Raw genomic sequence first — 17,664 nt, forward strand, 5'->3', positions numbered from 1 at the left:
TTTTATTTGGCTTTAATTTTCTATGATTAAACGTGTGTTATTAGTATTAAATGAATACATTTAAATTTGCAAACTGATGTTCAGATTTCTTTATTTGAATTTGTTTTTACTTATTGATTTATTTTTTGTCCTGCTTTGACCAGCCTGAAGAAAAAGGAATGTGCTACTTGCACCAGGGAGGTGGCTATAATCCTTGTCTCCCCAAATTCCACCCTTTCTCTAACCTCATTGCACACAGTGCAATTTCTGCAACTTGCCGAATCATATCTATTACATGTTGCAACCCTTCAGTGTTGTAATTATTGTATTTGCATATTGGGATCGGCAGAAGAGTCGATCCAGTAGAATAGTAGTGTAGATAGTGTAGTTATGGGTTGGTTGCACATCAAAGTTTTCCTGTGAAACAAAGTTTCTGCCTCGCGTGCACGCGCAGAGAGAGAGAGAGAGAGAGAGAGAGAGATCAGCCAATCGGAGCGCTCGGGGTGACGTCAAGCAGCCTGTAGAGCGCGCAGATGAGCGAGGATTTCAGAGCCGCAACATCACACAGCCAACCGCGCAAACAGCACACACACACACACACACACACACTCCACAAGGATCACATGAACACAGAGAGCTAGGATCGAGCTAGGATCTTACACGAATCACACGCATGAATCATCTACTCCATCTTTTCAGGATGAAATTTTGGGAAAAGGTGCATCACTGAGTTCAGTGTGAAGGGCCTTTTTGTCTGGCTGAAGCTTTGATGCAGGCGATGATCGGAGATCAGATTATAAGGGTCTGTCTGATCGCAGGCACGCTGTCTTTGATCTGAACCCGGAGCTCGTGTTGTTGGATCCGGTGCGCTCTCTCTCTCTCTCTCTCTCTCTCTCTCTCTAACACACATATTGCAGAGGAAGAAACAAGCCGCTGTGAAATGAGTGAGTGAAGATACTGAAAGATCCTCCCTGACTACACTACTGAGAAAAAGACCCGAATTCAGGGACTCTATCACTTTGGGGTAAGACAACAAATTCTCTACAAAACTCGAAGACACTGTTCTTAAACTTTGCTTTTTGTTGAGCCTTTACAAAGGAAGCTGTAAAATGACCACTTTTGGATACTTTAAAATATTTGAGGTCACATAAATGGTCAACATGTGTTCCTGTCATTTATTTTGGGAAATGAAATCATTTTAACATCGTCTTAGGATTTGGTTGGGCTCTTAAGCAAGACCCTTAACCCTGTGTGGCTCTGGATCCAGTTGAAAATGTAAATAATGACAAAAAATGTAGACACTTTTATTATTGTATGTATTTTTTTTAAGATTTTAGTGGTTTCTTCTGATGCAAAATATGAAATACATTTTCAAATATGTGATTACAAAAAGAATAACACATTTCCATATAATTTGACCTTTATATATGTAAATATTAAAAGTACTCTGCATGTTTTATATGTCAACATACATTGCACATATATTTTGTGTATTAAAAAATATATTTAGGTTATGTATGTTTTTTTCTTTCATGTGTCTTACGTATATTTGTATTCTGTAAAATAATTCTAATCATTTTTATTTCACAGTGTACATGAGGAGACTTTCAGCATGGCTCTGGCATCAGGACTCAACTGCTCTCTTCTTCTGAAGACACTTTTCCTGCACTTATTACTAGTAGGTTTCACACACATCTTAGAAACTCTGATTTACATCTGAGCTAGCCAGTGAAAGAAAACCTGTAATGCATATGTGAAATAAATGTCAATAAAAAAAATAGTCCAAAAAAGTTGATGGGTTGGAGATTTGTATAAAATATGGATTCGTTTTTGGTTCCTGTTAACGGAAAGTATTTGATCCTGACTCGGGATGCAGGAGTTAGTGTCATGACAGTATTCCTCTAGGATTTAGCACAGCATGTAAATGATCCTTATAATGGCTTTGATATGCTGTGTTGAAATGTTGGAATTCTTAACCATGGGAGATCGTGTTTTATATCCATCTCAGGTTGCCGTAATGGCAGAGGAAAGAAGAGCATGCAGGGAGCAGGAATACAAGGATCAGTTTGGGAACTGCGTTGCCTGCAGGCAGTGTGATGCCGGACAAGAACTATCAAAGGTTTGGCGTGTTTTGCTCTGTTTTTTCTTTGAGATTACATAGCAATATTTTTCAAAATAACTTATTTGTTCATTGGAGGTACTTTAAATTACTTTTAGATTAGACAGGTATAGCCTGTTGATTTAGACTTGAGTATTTTGCATGTTAAAGAAAGTTCAAAATGTACAGAAATACAGTGTACCATGAGATATAACAACACATTTGCTCCAGGCAAGTGTCAAATCACATTGTACTACCTTTGAATAATTGAGAAAAAAATATTGCTCTTAGTTTAAAATAATTGTTTAGCATGTTTAACATGAGTATCTGCGGCAAAATGATCATAATAAAAGAGACAAATTCACTAGATTAATGTCTTGAAGTTTATGACATCAGAAGCTTTATGAACAAGCCTCCTTATGATCAGGCCTATAGAAAAAAATATACAGCTTTAGAGAGGGGATGTTGATGCTTTGAATAGTGTGTCCTACTCAAATATTTACTGCTTCCTCCTTGAAGAGAGAGAAGATAATACACTGTTGTCCTTTGTAGAGTGTTGGCCACGCTTTAAACAGTTACACCCATACTCCTGGGTCTCATCTGATTCTGTTGTTTTTGTCTACATTTTGAAAGGCCATGTTTTTTGTAATGAGAAGCTGCTGTTCCTCAGGTGTTCATTCATACACATGTTAATTATAAGCTAAAATAAGGGACATGAGAATGACATACTTAAAACTTTTTGGTACGTCTTCGTATTCACAAAAGTGCACTTTAAACTGTTGTCCATTTGTAGCTATAAATAATAGGGCTAAGATCATAAAGTAGCTTTATTTTTCCATGGGAAATCCAGCTTTTGAGTTTGCAAATGAGTTAAGTTTTATCTGAAGGAAGCATCTTAATATATATATAAAAAAAATTATTATTATGAAGTTTCCTGAAAATTGGCTTTGCAGCTTTCAAAAAAACATATATGATTTTGTTTATAATATATGATAAGCTCCTCATTTTTATCCTGAGCACAGGTTATTGTCTTTATGAAGTTTCTGGGCATTCATGTGCCCATGTGGGTTTCCTTTGGGTTCACCAGTTTCCTCCCACATCTTTAAAGCTATGCCAAGTTGCCTCTAGGCGTGATTGAGTGTGTGAATGGTGCCATGTGATGGCCATGTGTCTGCTTCCAGCTCTTGCCCACTGTTCCTGGGACAGGCTATGGATCCACAATGACCTTGAACAGGATTATTGAAAATAAAAAAATGAATTAATAATTTTTTTTCATTGTAATCTTTTGTACTAGGTAGGTATGTAATGACTTGAAATGTTTTATACTACACTGCTGTTAGATTTTGAATTTTCTATACCAGCAGCTCATACAGTAGCTCATAATGTGTTCGTTCTAATATGTCATTGTTTCTACAGTAAAACCGTACACAGGGACATGTAATGCAGACTGCAGACTTTCCACATAAACAGATTTAAACAATGTGGTATTAGACAGAATCTCCAGTGTCAGCTCTTTGTAACAGTCAGAGGTAAAGCTCTGCCTTTAAGTTTTCAGACACTGCAAAGTCTTCAGGACAGAGGCTTTGTGGTTTATTGGTAACATGACAAGCTGCATTTTTTTCCATCTTATTAACTCCAGAAGAGGGGAAAAAGAGAAGCTGGTGAGGGAAAGACTGTTTTTAGCCACTGTCATGTATTACAAAAAACTGTTTTCTACAGCAATGAATATAGGATATATACATTTCATTCCTTAATAAATAAATCATAGTATTGGCAAATTTCTGTATCATACAAAGAATAAACACTGAGGCATGATTTTATAGGAATATAACTTCCCCATCGTGGATAGTAGTATGCCCTTTGTTTAATTAGTTTTGTGTATAAGATAATAATTGACATCATATACTAAGAAGATATATTATTTATAAGATTATAAACTTTTTAGGATTATTCATTTGACCCTCTGGGGGAAGACTTAAAGGTTCTATGTAGAACTGTACAATAGTGTGTGTCTCTAATCCTTAAGTATACAAAGAACCCTTTTTAAATCGGAATAAACTTTGGAAGAACTCACATTCCTCCTGTGTTTCATCAAAGTCCTGCAGATGTTCTGATTAGAACTGTTATGATGTAACATCTTTCATAAACATACTTCATTCCTGCATCTGTCTGAATCCCTCTCGAAAAACACTGTACTCATAATCCTCTTAAAAAAGATTCACCACTGAGGATACTTTAAAAACACAGCTCTACTTTAATTCACACGTCATTGTGTCTCATTATGGCAGATTAAGATCAAAATTAAAGCCATAAAAAAACCCTCGCAACTTGATCAAAGTTCACCCTCAAGCTCTTTGAGAAGGCGTGTAAATTGACAGGTTTTTCAGTAATTGAGGGAGTTGGAGAATTCTGCAGGGCCTGAATAAAAGCCCTTTACACACCGGTGTGTCTGAACATGCTCATGCTTCACCCAGTTTTTTCTTCAATTGCCCTACTTCCCTGTTTTTCGCTTGACATCTTCAGTAAAATCAGATGTTGAGATAGGAGCAGAATGGTATCTTGTGGGTGCTGATTTAGAGAGTGCCAAGATTGTTCAGAGCTGATTGGTGTTATATGTGAAACAGACTTTTGGCTGAAAAACATTTTGTCACATCTTGACATAGAGCAGGTTTTATATGCACAAAAGTTCCACATCTAGATTTATTCACATTTGATTTGGAGTCCAATTAACTGTCTAAACCCCTTCTCAATGCAGCAAAAAGCTTCTAAAAAGACAAGTCAGAGTGGTTCCAGACTTGCTGCTGGTTATCTCCCCAGACATGGCACAGTGCCCACGAACAGAGCCAGGCTATACTTGTTTTCTTTCCTCTCTGTCTTTGTTGTCCAGCCCTCCCTCCCTGTTCCACAGTTAGCTGTAATGCCCCATTGAAGAGAAGGGCCTTATATGGGACAGGCAGGCAGCAACAGCTGCCATTGTACTCTAACACCTCCGCCTGTGTGTTTTGTTGGGACGGTCAATGCCAAGAAGGCCAAATTGGGATTCTTGGCTGCAGAGGCTGAAAAATGTCTGATTCCTGGTGTTCTGGCGTGGGATCAGGGCACATCTCCCATCGTTTACTCTATCTGACAGGCCAGGAATCTGTGCCCACATTCAGAGCCCTGTGTGTGTGTGTCCAGGATGGGAAACAGTATCTGGGTGGAGAGAGAAGGCCACAGTTTGACACTGACCTTCAAGTTAATGATATATGATCCTGTGTGTGTAATGTGCTCTGTGTGGTGGTTAGGCTGAAAATGTACTCTCACTGGAGAAAGGGCAGCTGGATGAGACGACGCTACTGACTGATGTCATGCCATAGAGATCCTTTTACTTTTTTCTCAGCTATTCACATCCACTGGAACGTGAAAACCGCTGCCTTTTTTGTGATATGATTTCAGTGAACTGTACAATGTACTTTTTAAGGTATGAAGAACAAAGTTGGGAATCGAATTTAATAATATTTTTAATACCTACTCTGTATATCTATATCAGCAATTATCCCATAAGCATGTAATAATCACTCACAATATGTCAGTCTTCTGATGAACTATATTTTTTTTGCACAGAAAATAATTACACTAGATAAAGAGGAAATAAATATAAATAAATGTAATAAGTGTTTATTTTATTAGTATTATAAATATATTGACAAGTATTATCTACTATATGTGGTATAGTAGTTTTGATGCATGGTACAAAACTACTATTTTCTATAAACTATAAAATATTTATCCCAAAAGCTGTAAACTTTACAAGGTAAAAAAAGTCTGTTGTGGCACTCCTTACTAAATTAAAACAGTTATAAGAAGAAAAACACATTACAGGACATGCAGAAAATTACAGGTCAGAAAAAAATACCCCACCATGTTGCTGATTATTTTAAGCAATATTTCTGGAATTAGTAATTCTATAACAATGTGGTGATTAATGTTGTACGTTTTGTTAAATGTCTTTTTTTTCTTGCCATATCAACATTCCTCCTGTCCTCACATTGCAGCAATAGGTTTTAATGCAGAAATGTGTGAATGCATAGATGGCAAAATCTACACACTAATTCCTATAGCAAATCTGGTCATTTAGCATTTGGAAAAGCCTGTGTTTTCATGAAGTAGACAAAATACGAACAGTTTTTTTTACAAAGTGACACTTACGATGCCATGGCATGATCTATCTGTTCAAATTATTGTTCTATTATACCAAATCAAAAACTAGAAATATGTTACATATTATATGGAATGGAGGAAATGTTCTGCTTATTCAGTCTTACCTGTTTTCTCACAATTATTTTAAATCCAGATAAATGCTTTTTTGTAATCCCTCTTGATATCATCCCTAAATGACGATTCCTATTGTCCTTCAGCCTTTCCAAAACTCTATAGTTTTGAAGTGAAAAATATTGGAAAGTACAATTTGCTCATGAATATGGTAAATGATTATTGAAATATTTAGACCGAGTGCTACACTGTTGGTCAGTTTGCTTTTGGAAAAGCCTGTTAGGTTTTTTGTGAAGAAGATGAGATACAGAGAACTGTTTGGATTGACTATGACTATCAAGACATCTCTGTGTAAATCTTACAGTTAGCATAATTTAGTTAAATTGTTTTATCACAAAAAGTCATGACCAAATTAGAGAAGCATCAGAGTCAAAGATATCAAAACCAGGTTGAACAAGTTAAAAGTATTGCAATGTGGTTGAGCCAAAATAATGGCAAGAACATTGTTGGTGATGTGACTTCTTTACTTTTGCTTGTTTTGACATTTACCTGTTTCTTGAAAACTGCTTCTCAAGATAACATGATTTAAAAACATTTCCAGACATGGGAAACATATTTATCTATAACTATGATTCTATGGAGAGACTATATAACCAAAGTACTGCACTTTGTGACCCTTGATAAATACAGTTCTTATATCCATGAGGTTCTTCAGCTGTAGGCAATCTGCCATTAAAAGTAAATCATCAGACCTGTCTCAGAGATTTTCTTAAAATGCTAATGTCACCTTTGATGTATAAATAACCATTCCCTTTGCTCTTCAATGTCTAAAACTTCCCTCTCAAAAAGACTTTGCTTTAGATGAAGGGAGGTCACACAGAAAAAAAAACTCCTTACACAATAACCTCACACTAAACCAACAATAGACATCCCCATGGGCCTTTCTCATTATAATGTCTAGTCTTTCACTGGCCCCAGAGCAGAAGGCTGCCCATGGATCCTGAGAGAGTCAGGGAGATTATTGCCAGTGTACGATGGAGTATGAAAAGAAGGACGGCTTTTGTTCGCTTGGAGATCTCACACACACCGGGATCATTATTTCATTGCCGACTCTTGTTAGTCCACATTGACGCTTTTTTGTAGTCTCTAACCCCCCTTCCTCCCTCCCCTGGCCTCTCTCACCGGTGGGATATCTTCCGTTAATCCCTGCAGGAATGTGGCTTCGGCTATGGAGAGGATGCCCATTGTGTGCCCTGCAAGGCTAGCCGCTTCAAAGAGGACCAAAGTTCGCAGAAGTGTAAACCCTGCCTTGATTGTGCCAACCTCAACCGCTTCCAGAAAGCCAACTGCTCCAGCACCAGCAACGCTGTGTGTGGTGAATGCCTGCCTGGGTGAGTCTTCTTGAATTGGTAGTCTGCCCTAATTTTTTTATCTTACATCTTCATAAAGAAATACTAAAATGTTTCAATCTGGATCTAAACGTTCCATTAACCCATAGGCAAAGACGTCTTTTTCACGTCTTTGTGCTCACTGGGAATTCTCCCTGCCTTATATAATAAAGTGTAGGAATCATGTAAATGTAGTGTTCCCTCCATGTTCTGTGATGCTCTGCAAAATGGTATGAGTGATTACAAATTCTGCTTGAAATCTTTTTCTGAAAAGCTCTTTAAGGTCAAGAACTCCCCCTCAAGCTTTAGTAAGGCATATAAAAGTCTTCTTAGGTTAAATTTAAGGTCAGACCCGAGATACTAGATTAAAGGAAAAGCCCAGACATGCACACAATGCTAAAACATGTTAGGCTTTTTACGAAGTAGCTCATAATGGTGCAAATGTTTCTCGTCCCCCTAGAGTGCCAGTTCACTCTTGATTACCCCCTAATTAAGTCCTTTTCACATCCAGTTAGTCACAACTTTGAGGAACTACATTTTGACACTTTTTGGTAATGCTTATTCAACTTCTGTTCATGTCACTACGCATTTCAGGTTTTACAGGAAAACAAAGCTAAGTGGATTTCAAGACATGGAGTGTATCCCATGTGGAGATCCACCACCGCCTTATGAGCCACATTGTAAGTACTCTCATAGAACTTGATTTATAAATCTCCCAGTTGATCTCTGAGGATGATGTTTTCATAATATTACCCATCTGCACAAATTATTGCTCCATCATCCCCAAACATAAACTATCAGAATGATCAAAGAAATGCCTACAAATCTTTATTTTGAATTTCTTGAAATCTGATTTTACATCTCAACAGCAAGGCAGTGACTGTATTTTCTGTCATTTTTATCATCTGCTCCTTTTAGCCATCAGTGTGTATAATGTGTGATTTATACATAAGTAAATATAAAACTCGAGTATTTATGTGATTTAGTAAATTCAGCTGAAGTTTGCTCCTGCGATTAATTTTGACATAACTGACATTCTTGCTGTGTTGCTGTGTTGTAGAAAACAGATGGCTGACTACAATAAGTTGTAAAATAATAAGCTGAAGAAATATTGTAACTTGTTAATACATTAACAGTGATCCAAGGCTATGGTGTGCCGGTGTGTTCTCAATTAACAAATGCACTAAACATTATGATAAACATTACGATATTGCGTGGCTGTATGTGTGCTAGCTAGGTTATTATTCAGCCAGCCACACATTCACAGTGGAAATCAGTCAGTCATATAAAACCACCATAACCTATTACACACGAACAGTATTTATTCATTCTTTACAGTATCATGTAGTGGCGCTAATTAGTCTCACTGTACTTATAACTGAGATACAATGTGGAATTAGGTGTCTTTCATTGCTACAGGAGTTTTGAGCTATGTATAAACTCCTCATAATCAAGTGTGACTTCCTGAAGGCTCCGCAGTGAGCAGCTGCTTCTTGTGAAGATTTTGGCAGTGTGAGAGAGAATTTGAGCCAGGTTTAGCATGCCTTTGTTAGATACATAGGCTAAACCGCAGCACTTTTGGTTCTAAACTTTATGTAAGCTGTCTCTTACAACACCTTATAACTTCATGTTGTGTTGACAGAGGTTGATAGAGAAAAATGTAGTCAAGGAACCAGATGCACATTTGTGAGAGTTTGTCTTCACACTTGCATGATTCCAGGGACTCACAATTCAATCTCAGCCAAAACAAAATCTCTGCTGTCCCCACAGAACCTGTTCACAGAAGTTGAACAGCCCACCTTCTTTACTCTTCAGCACTGCTATCTGACGCAAAGTGGGGAAAACGTAAAGGCCAGATTACTTTAATCACGGCGTGCAGGCCTGAGGCTAGCACACAGCTGCACACATAGGCCTGTTTTCAGAGCAGTCCATAAATCTGAACCCACTCCAGTCTCTCCATCTCAGGAACAGGGGGAGGAAAACAGAGAGGCATTTTATGGATTCTTCTGGCTGCTTTAATGTATTGCATCTGCTGTTGTCTCTTCTTGTCACAAGAGAACTCTAAATATTTGGCAAGGCTCCTCTCCAGTTGTCCCGTCTAGCCATATGAACCAATGTTAAGCCAGTTGAAGTGGTCACATGAGACTTATGGATAAGGTGATAACAAGTAAAAGTAATGAAAATAGACATTGACTGTCTTGGAGATTATCATGTTCGAAAGATTTTTCAAAAGAAAAGACATGATTTAAACCTGCTGAAATAAGGTTAAGAGAAGTGATTTGTGTGTAGTTTTGGTTTTTATGCTTGAACACACCTGACTGAGTCCACAAAGGCCTTGATATCTGGGAACATGGAAACCATTACAGTGCACAGCAGAGATGATCTTTTGGACTGGAAAACATTACATTTCTTGTTTTCCCGTTGTTTATATATTGTTCTTGGCGCATTTCAGTTTTCTCCAACAGAGACCTTTATGCTCCTTCATGTAAGATCTCATGATCACTGAAGTCTGTAACCTCAATTCACAGTATAGAATTGCTCACAGGTGTCGATGGCTAAAAAATGAGATAAAATAATGTATATTTTACAAGTAAAAGAATAGAGATGGTTTACCTATTAATATTTAAACCAGAGTGTCATAGTCATCCTCCATTGCCAGGCCTGCATGTGGCCATGTTGTCAACCTCAAGTGCATGTGTATGAGTTTGGCATTCTCCAAAGTCAACAACCGCAGCGCACATATCAAAAGGAGTAGTCTATTGGCATTGAGGCCAGCTGATAAGATCAGCAGGTGAGATCTCTTCAATGGGCCAGCCTTTGTCTGTTTGCTGCAGCTGTGTGGGAGCTGATAACACTGGGAGAGGTTTTGGAGAGAGAGAGAGAGAGAGAGAGTGGTCTGAGGGGAGCACAGCTGGGGCAGATTTGCTGGCACTGAGGCACAGCAGTTTGGAGGACTGTCCCTGTCATTGTCATGCCTGTTCAATAAGCAAACATTTACGTAATAGGCAAAGAATTCCAATGGCAGAGAGAGAACAAAACTTTTCAGTATTCTCTACTTCTGTTCCTGGTTGTGTCCTTGTGCATCTTTTTTCCCCTCTTTTTCAGGAGAATTATCTTACTTATCATTTTCCCATTCTTACCTTTTATGAATACTGTCAAGATGGTTCAGTGCTGTAGAGCTAATGGTTCCCCATTCATTTAAAGGAGAGATATTAGATATTAGACATAAAGACATAAATAAAAAATGTTATGTACCGATTTTAAGGAAGTTAGCTTGAATTGATTAATGTAGACTAAAAGAAACACAAGGGTAAGAATTATTATTGTAGAACGTTTCTAATGTAGCGCAAAAAAAAAATCTTTTTAATAATGTATTGGTTTATAATGTATTTAAATATTTATCTACCAGCTAAAAATGAAATGAGGGAGCATCCTGTAACAAAATGTCTTTTTCATGACTATCTCAGTCTCCAGACCTGATTTGAAGAAAGCAGTGTGTGAATATGACGTGAACTTGGCTTTATACTTTTTTGTTTTATGGAGCTCCCTGTATTACTTTTGAACAGATTGTATATTGTTTACAGTGCTATGCTGAAAGAGTTTGAATTTGCGAAAGGCCAAGCCCAAATTTACTCTGTGATTAATGTGTTCAAGAACAAATAAAGAATGGTTGTGTGCATCCATTGAAAATCCCTTAAATAAATAATCGGCTAATATTTAACCTCATTAGATACCGACAATACTTTTACACAAAGCAGCTTCAAAGCACCTTATCTTTCTTTATCTATCTATCAAATGCATGGTTAATGCTTTGAAACACTGAAGGCGGACAAAATGATGGAAACGCCACATGAAAGGAGGCTACATTATGAAGGGAATGAAAACTTATCATTCTCTAATATAAACAAGATTTTCAAAGCTCGTGTGGGGGGAAAAAATGCGAAGATGAGAATTGCTTATGCAGCAGGTGTGCGACAGCCACAGAAACAAGAAGCAGTTTATTGTGTTAGGATAGACTGTGCGCAGAATTGTAATGCCCTATTCAGAGAAGAAAAAGTGGCCTTGATAAGAAGGGCAGAGTTCACTGAGTGGGATACATTTGCTTTTCATATTAATTCGTTATCTCCTGAAATATCGCTTTTGAGATCGAGCATATTTTTTGCTCACAAACTGATGTACCAGGTCTTCTGACGTTGTAAATATTACTACAAGGTGTTACTTTGCTGTCCAGAATGTCTTCAAAGAAAGCTCTGCAGTTTTAAAGAGTCTGTGACAGGAAAATTAGGCTGTCAGTCAAACACTGTGACCTTCCTTTAATTGGTCTTGCTTAACTGAATTCTAGCTTTGACACAAAGGTATTCATGTAATTTAGATGGTTTTCCCCCTGTTTTGCTCAGAGTAATGAGGTGTATGGTTAGGGGAAGGGAACGTTCTAGAGCATGAGGACATGGAGAGAGTGAATAACAAGTGGCAGATGTTTTCTTATGTTCTGCGTACATTCCCTCGCTCTGTCTGTGCAGAGGCTTAATAACGGAGTCGTCAGACTGGCAAGTAAAGGCCCGACTGCCCTGGGGTTAGGGGTGAACACTCAGCTCAGACTAAGAATGTACTCCCCCAACTCCCCTAGAGCTCAAAGGTGTCTTTACTTTGAACTAGAAGATTCATAGTCTGAATCTTGAGAAGAATGAGTCATGAGCAGTGGCATTATAGGAGCATGCATTTCAACTCGGGTATAATAGATATAATAGCTTAAAACAGAAATTATTAAATAATTACATAATTATTTAAATAAGGTATTTCGTTGTCTGATTTTAAGCTTAGTTAAAATGTTATTTCTCTCACCTCTGACAGTTTTCCAGTCTACAACTTTGGTCCTGAATTTACTCTGTTTTCTATGTTTCCTGCTTCTCAGGCATTGGGCGTGTGAATCTGGTGCCCATCCCTTCCACAGTGACAAGCCCCAGAGACATGGCACTGGCTGCGGTCATCTGCAGCGCTCTGGCCACCGTCCTCCTGGCTCTCTTCATCCTTTGCATCATCTATTGCAAGAGACAGCTCCTGGAAAAAAAGCCTGGTAATTATAATGACCTGACAAGACACTTCTCCTGAATACATTTCTAAAAAATAGACATTTCTGAAGAAAGAAGTGAGATTTATTATTCAGTAAATAGTTTCTAATTCTCTGTTGTTTATTTCTGCTTGGATTTTCTGTCCTGAAGGGACCCATGTACACATATTTTCAAAATCTATAACGTCAAATGCATGACTCACATGTCGTAAAAAACGTATTTGCAAAACTATAATTACAGTTGTTGTGAGCTGTTCATGATCAGGGCAATAATGCTGTTGTTGCAGCTGTTACTGGCACTTCTGTGTTGAGAGATATGGATGAGGACAGCAGTGACATGCACATATACTTTGATCTGTAGAAATAAAATGAATTCTACTCTGATTAAATCTCAATTTTGCAATCACACGGCTGTGGAAAAAAAAGGAATTTCTGTCCCATCAGCCCAAAAATCAGATTTGTGTCACTTTAGCCCTGTAATATGAACGTCACCTCAAAAGCAAACTAATATTGAGACTAATTCATTTTGCAAATATTTCCTTTTCCCTTTACAACCACATAAGTACGTTTCTATGTATAATTACCATAACTAAATATAGTGGTGCATAATTTTTTTGAAACACAGTATTGGAATAAACTCTTTAATTAAATGCTACAGCATCACTCAGATCTCAGGATGGTTCCTTGATTGGCGCTGAACTGTCCTATTTGGATCGGCAACAAGTGCTGGACTTTTCCCAGCGGCCCTGTTGCTACTGTCAGCACATCCCTGAGCAAACATGTGGTGAGTTGCTGTGATGTACACATAAAATACTGTGTCAGGAATATGGCTGATGCTTATATAAGGCTTGGTCCTTCATATGGAATTTTGAATGGCTGTTATATTGCAATATAATTTTATAATATGATATTTGTGTAAATTAGCAGGTCCTGTGCATCTGCTTCCCTCCTTGTGCTGTGAAGACATGCGACTTGGCCGAGACAACAGTCCCTTTCGGTCACAAAGCAGTCTGAATGAGAGGTATTATAAGAGCCAGCTATGTGTAATACAGAATGCTTGTTTATTTTAACCTGATTAGTTTCACTGTGGCATCATTTCAATGGTTTTATGGCTGATTCCATTGTTGGGGTGATATTGCTATAACAATATTGGGGTAACAAGCCTAAAATTAAAGAAGTAAATTATTAATTAAAAAAAGAGATTTAATTAGAATGTTCTTAATGTCTGCATGGATGCTAGTTAACAAACTTTTGTCTACTAAACAACTAACCTGGTTGCATTCAGCCCTCTAATTCATTTAAGCTCAAAACGCAGCCATTTACAGCAAAACAAAACAAAAAAATTAGATGTTGTTAATACATTTGGGTTAATAAATATTTAATGGATAAATTCATTCTTTAAATATTACAATTTTTACAACTTATAAGGACTAAATGACACCATAGTTGTGGTGGATCCACTCAAAAATTTTAGTCAAGATTCTTCTCATAAATCTGGTTTTCTGCTGCTCCAGACATCCAGTTAATATCGCTGCTTTAGCAGGTGTTAGAAGACTACCTATCTATGCAAATTCATTTTCCCTTCAAGTATCACATGCTCTTACACTTCCTTCATTTTTTTCTAACCCAGACTTGTACGGCAGTCAGCGTGGAACAGCCAGTGTGATTTGGAACAAGCTGCCGAACCTCTTCCTGTGGAGTTCTCAGAGGAATTACCCCTCATGGAGAAGGCTGTAGACAGGACTCACCTCAGGCCACAGCCCACAAATAGCAGCAACTCTTCCTCTGAGGAAGATGAGGAGGAAAATCTAAGAGAGAAAGAGCATCATGGGCCATCGTTTGTCTCCACTAAGCTCTGTTCAGAGCTTTTACAGGATGGCAGCTGTTTGGTAGAGCAACATCTGTCTACAGTGGAAGGTAAGTGGTCCACGAATGCACATATTTCAGTCACATGGCCATTTGCTAACAGACAGTGATGGGGGAGCTACTTTGCAAGCTAGTCATGATTTACAGTAGCCAAGCTACAGCCAAACTTCTTTTTCAAATTGAGGAAAAAGCAGTGTAATATTTTATTTAAAATGCACATGCCTTGAGATTTTGCTTTCTATTTGTAAACCTCTCTTGGTAAGAAACAAAATTTCTAGCTAAATAGTCTTTCATATAACATTAACCTAAATAGCTTAAGGTTGTTTGGTATTTGTTATTTAATATCAGTTGATATAGTTGATGCTAGATATTTGGCCAATACCTGAAGCCATCTGTCATGTTTCCACTAAACAGTTAGATATTTTGACCATTTTATTATTTATCGTCTTAACAGAATATAACTAACACCTAACACTATCACACCTGATCAGCTTAATGACCCAGCTAGCTAATCAACAAGAAACTCTACCACTAGACCAGAAAATTGTGTTGCCAGTTAGTTTGAAATTACTCTATAGCTTCATGTTACCTCTGCCATGATACTAACCAGAGCAATAAACTTTCATCCGTTGTTACTTCAGCACAGTTTGATGAAAGTGCACTTTTAATGTGAAAATTCTTTTTGTGGTAAAACAGCAAAATGGCGGTGTGAGAGCAAAAGAAAAGCAGAACAGCAGACAAATAGATGTTTTGGAAGTTAAGAGGAGCATGTATTTGAACACCCACTCTGTCTAGCTGCTTTGACAAAAGGCCTTTGGCGAAAACATCAAACATCCAAGTAGCAAATTATTAAATTTCCCCTTGGAAATAAATGTTAATTTGATGTTGTTAAACATCTTGGTTTGTGCATATTTTCATTACACATGCTTTCAGATTTTTTTTTTTTATATTTATTGAGGGAACAAACGCTTTTGGAAAAGGTTCCATGTAGAACTCCTTAAAGTAAGCTAGAACTATTAACCATAGAAAGCATCGCTAATTAACTCTCTCCAATAAGGGTAGTGTTAGATGTGCAGTATATAAGACATTTTTGTAAATTAAAAACTTCATGTGAATTTTTTTCATGGATGTCTGTTCTTCCTCTATAGATTGACCTGGCTTTATCTAGCTCACCTTTATCCCTGAACTGCTCTGGATGTGAAAAGGAGGCACTGAGGAAGATGCCAGCTCAGATTATACAAGGCCACACACACATACACATCCTGAAAGCCAGGTGATGTGCTCTATCTCTCCAGGAGCTTGTGGCCCATGGTTATCCAACCCAAATCAGACCAGATGCTATACATAAACATTACCATGACCCATAAAAAAAAAAAAAAAAACAGACTGAGGAACCCAAACAAACAACAGAAAAATCTTCCCTACAGTGATGAAGCTGAATCAGATTTTTTAAAAAAAAAAAATTGCAAACACGTTTCTGAAAGAAACCACAGTCTAGAGAACTTTCTGAATGAAAATATTTTGAAGACTCATGAATGTGGATGACTGTTACAATTTGGAAAATCTGAACATGACTGAAAAAGACATTACTGTCCCATATCCTTGTTTTTTTTCCCCTTTGTAGATATTGTATTATAGAATATAGAAGGATAATATTTTTCTAATGTAGATAACCCAAGGTCAGTCACTTTTTCATAATTACAGTTAATGAGCACTTGCATTCGTTGCTGAAAGTGAAACTTTATTGCTTTTCATATTTGTAAATAAATAAAGATCACCGAAATAAACAAGAGTGATACATACATGAAAATCTATTTTAATTACAAGACACTCTTCCAAACGTAATTCAATATTAAAATGTGAAGCTCTGTAGTTTTCCTGTAATGTACCATTGATGGTTACAGTCTGTATCTACAGCAGGCGTCTTTTCTTAGTCAGTCTAAAGGATTTTCTGGAAATCCCCAGAACATTCCATTAAAAAAAAGAAAAAAAAAATCAAAAACAATTTTTTATTTAACCCTTTCATGCAGTGTCAATACTTAGGAACGGTCAATTTAAGGCTGTTTGTAGGAAGATATGATGTACTTAAATCACGTAAAAAATAAATAAATAAATAGTGTACCTGGACATAAATGAACACCTTAGATAATTTAACTAAATTTTATTTATTAAATTTTTTTTTGTTTAACTGAAGAGTCCCTCAGAAATCAGCTGCATCATGTAAGACTGTAGGCATTTTTATGTCCAGAATATTACTACTTTAAACAATTTGTGCATGAAAGGGTTAATGGGTTCTCCTTAGCCATCAAGATGCTTCTGAGGTATTTAGCCAACATTCCACAGGTGCTTTGTGAAAGGGGGAAAAATCTAGTAGGGAATTTGTGATCTGGGGCTTTGAGTTAAGGCAGTTACCATGATCAAAATGATGAAAGGATAGAGATTAGTTTAAAAAACAAACAAACAAAAAACGACCAACACCCACAAAATTGACCGGTTGTTAATTGTGGAACATCCCTTAAAAATTCCACTAGGAATGAAATAGTTTTATTGGGAGGAGGCAGGGGGAACAGACAGGGGAGTACCTGAGTGACTAAACACAAGTAAACTATTAAATCTATTTAAAAGTATTTGGTTTGTTCCTTAGGGGCTGTCTGTCTACTGTGGAACCCACAGTGGAAAGGGTTTCAAGCCCCTTAGACGAACCTTTAGGGAACCAGTATAACAGCAAGCACAAACATTAACACAGTGTACAAAAGTTCTGAAGTCAAAATGAAATCTCGGTTCAATTACACATCTCATCGAAAATGAAAATGAACTCATGCAGGATTTCCATTGGAAATTAGTTCTCTTAGGGATTTAGATGTAGATCGATGTGCCTAATATATAATGAGGCATAATTAGTGCATATTACACGCGACACAGGGATTCATTAAATCCTAATTACATTTCTTCTCTACCAAATTCTTTATAACACCTCATTTGATTCATCCAATAACAAGGCTTTTACAGGCTGA

The 17,664-nt window shown here is 37.2% G+C and overlaps 1 protein-coding gene across 2 annotated transcripts; it reads left to right on the forward strand.

The window, feature by feature from the left end:
• The first annotated feature begins 391 nt into the window (after positions 1-391).
• Positions 392-16,460, forward strand: tnfrsf19 (tumor necrosis factor receptor superfamily, member 19). 2 transcript variants are annotated; one of them, XM_058413512.1, is made up of 10 exons: positions 392-1,003; positions 1,570-1,657; positions 1,988-2,098; positions 7,541-7,719; positions 8,311-8,396; positions 12,629-12,790; positions 13,443-13,568; positions 13,712-13,805; positions 14,415-14,701; positions 15,799-16,460. In XM_058413512.1, exons 2-10 carry the CDS (start codon positions 1,592-1,594, stop codon positions 15,801-15,803), a joined length of 1,116 nt encoding a protein of 371 aa, XP_058269495.1. In that variant the 5' UTR covers positions 392-1,003; positions 1,570-1,591; the 3' UTR covers positions 15,804-16,460. The 2 variants fall into 2 exon arrangements, with proteins under 2 accessions (XP_058269495.1, XP_058269494.1); XM_058413511.1 differs by having other exon boundaries at positions 396-1,003; positions 13,709-13,805.
• The last annotated feature ends 1,204 nt before the right edge of the window (positions 16,461-17,664 follow it).

Source organism: Hemibagrus wyckioides, linkage group LG17, assembly GCF_019097595.1.
Source record: "Hemibagrus wyckioides isolate EC202008001 linkage group LG17, SWU_Hwy_1.0, whole genome shotgun sequence".
In the NCBI taxonomy this organism is placed as follows: domain Eukaryota; kingdom Metazoa; phylum Chordata; class Actinopteri; order Siluriformes; family Bagridae; genus Hemibagrus; species Hemibagrus wyckioides.

Excerpts from the sequence above, each read along its gene's own strand:
- tnfrsf19 (XM_058413511.1), top strand. The coding sequence starts at position 1,592 with ATGGCTCTGGCATCAGGACTCAACTGCTCTCTTCTTCTGAAGACACTT. Across the intron at positions 1,658-1,987 it reads TTTTCCTGCACTTATTACTA|GTTGCCGTAATGGCAGAGGA; the intron begins GTAGGTTTCACA and ends TATCCATCTCAG. Across the intron at positions 8,397-12,628 it reads ACCGCCTTATGAGCCACATT|GCATTGGGCGTGTGAATCTG; the intron begins GTAAGTACTCTC and ends CCTGCTTCTCAG.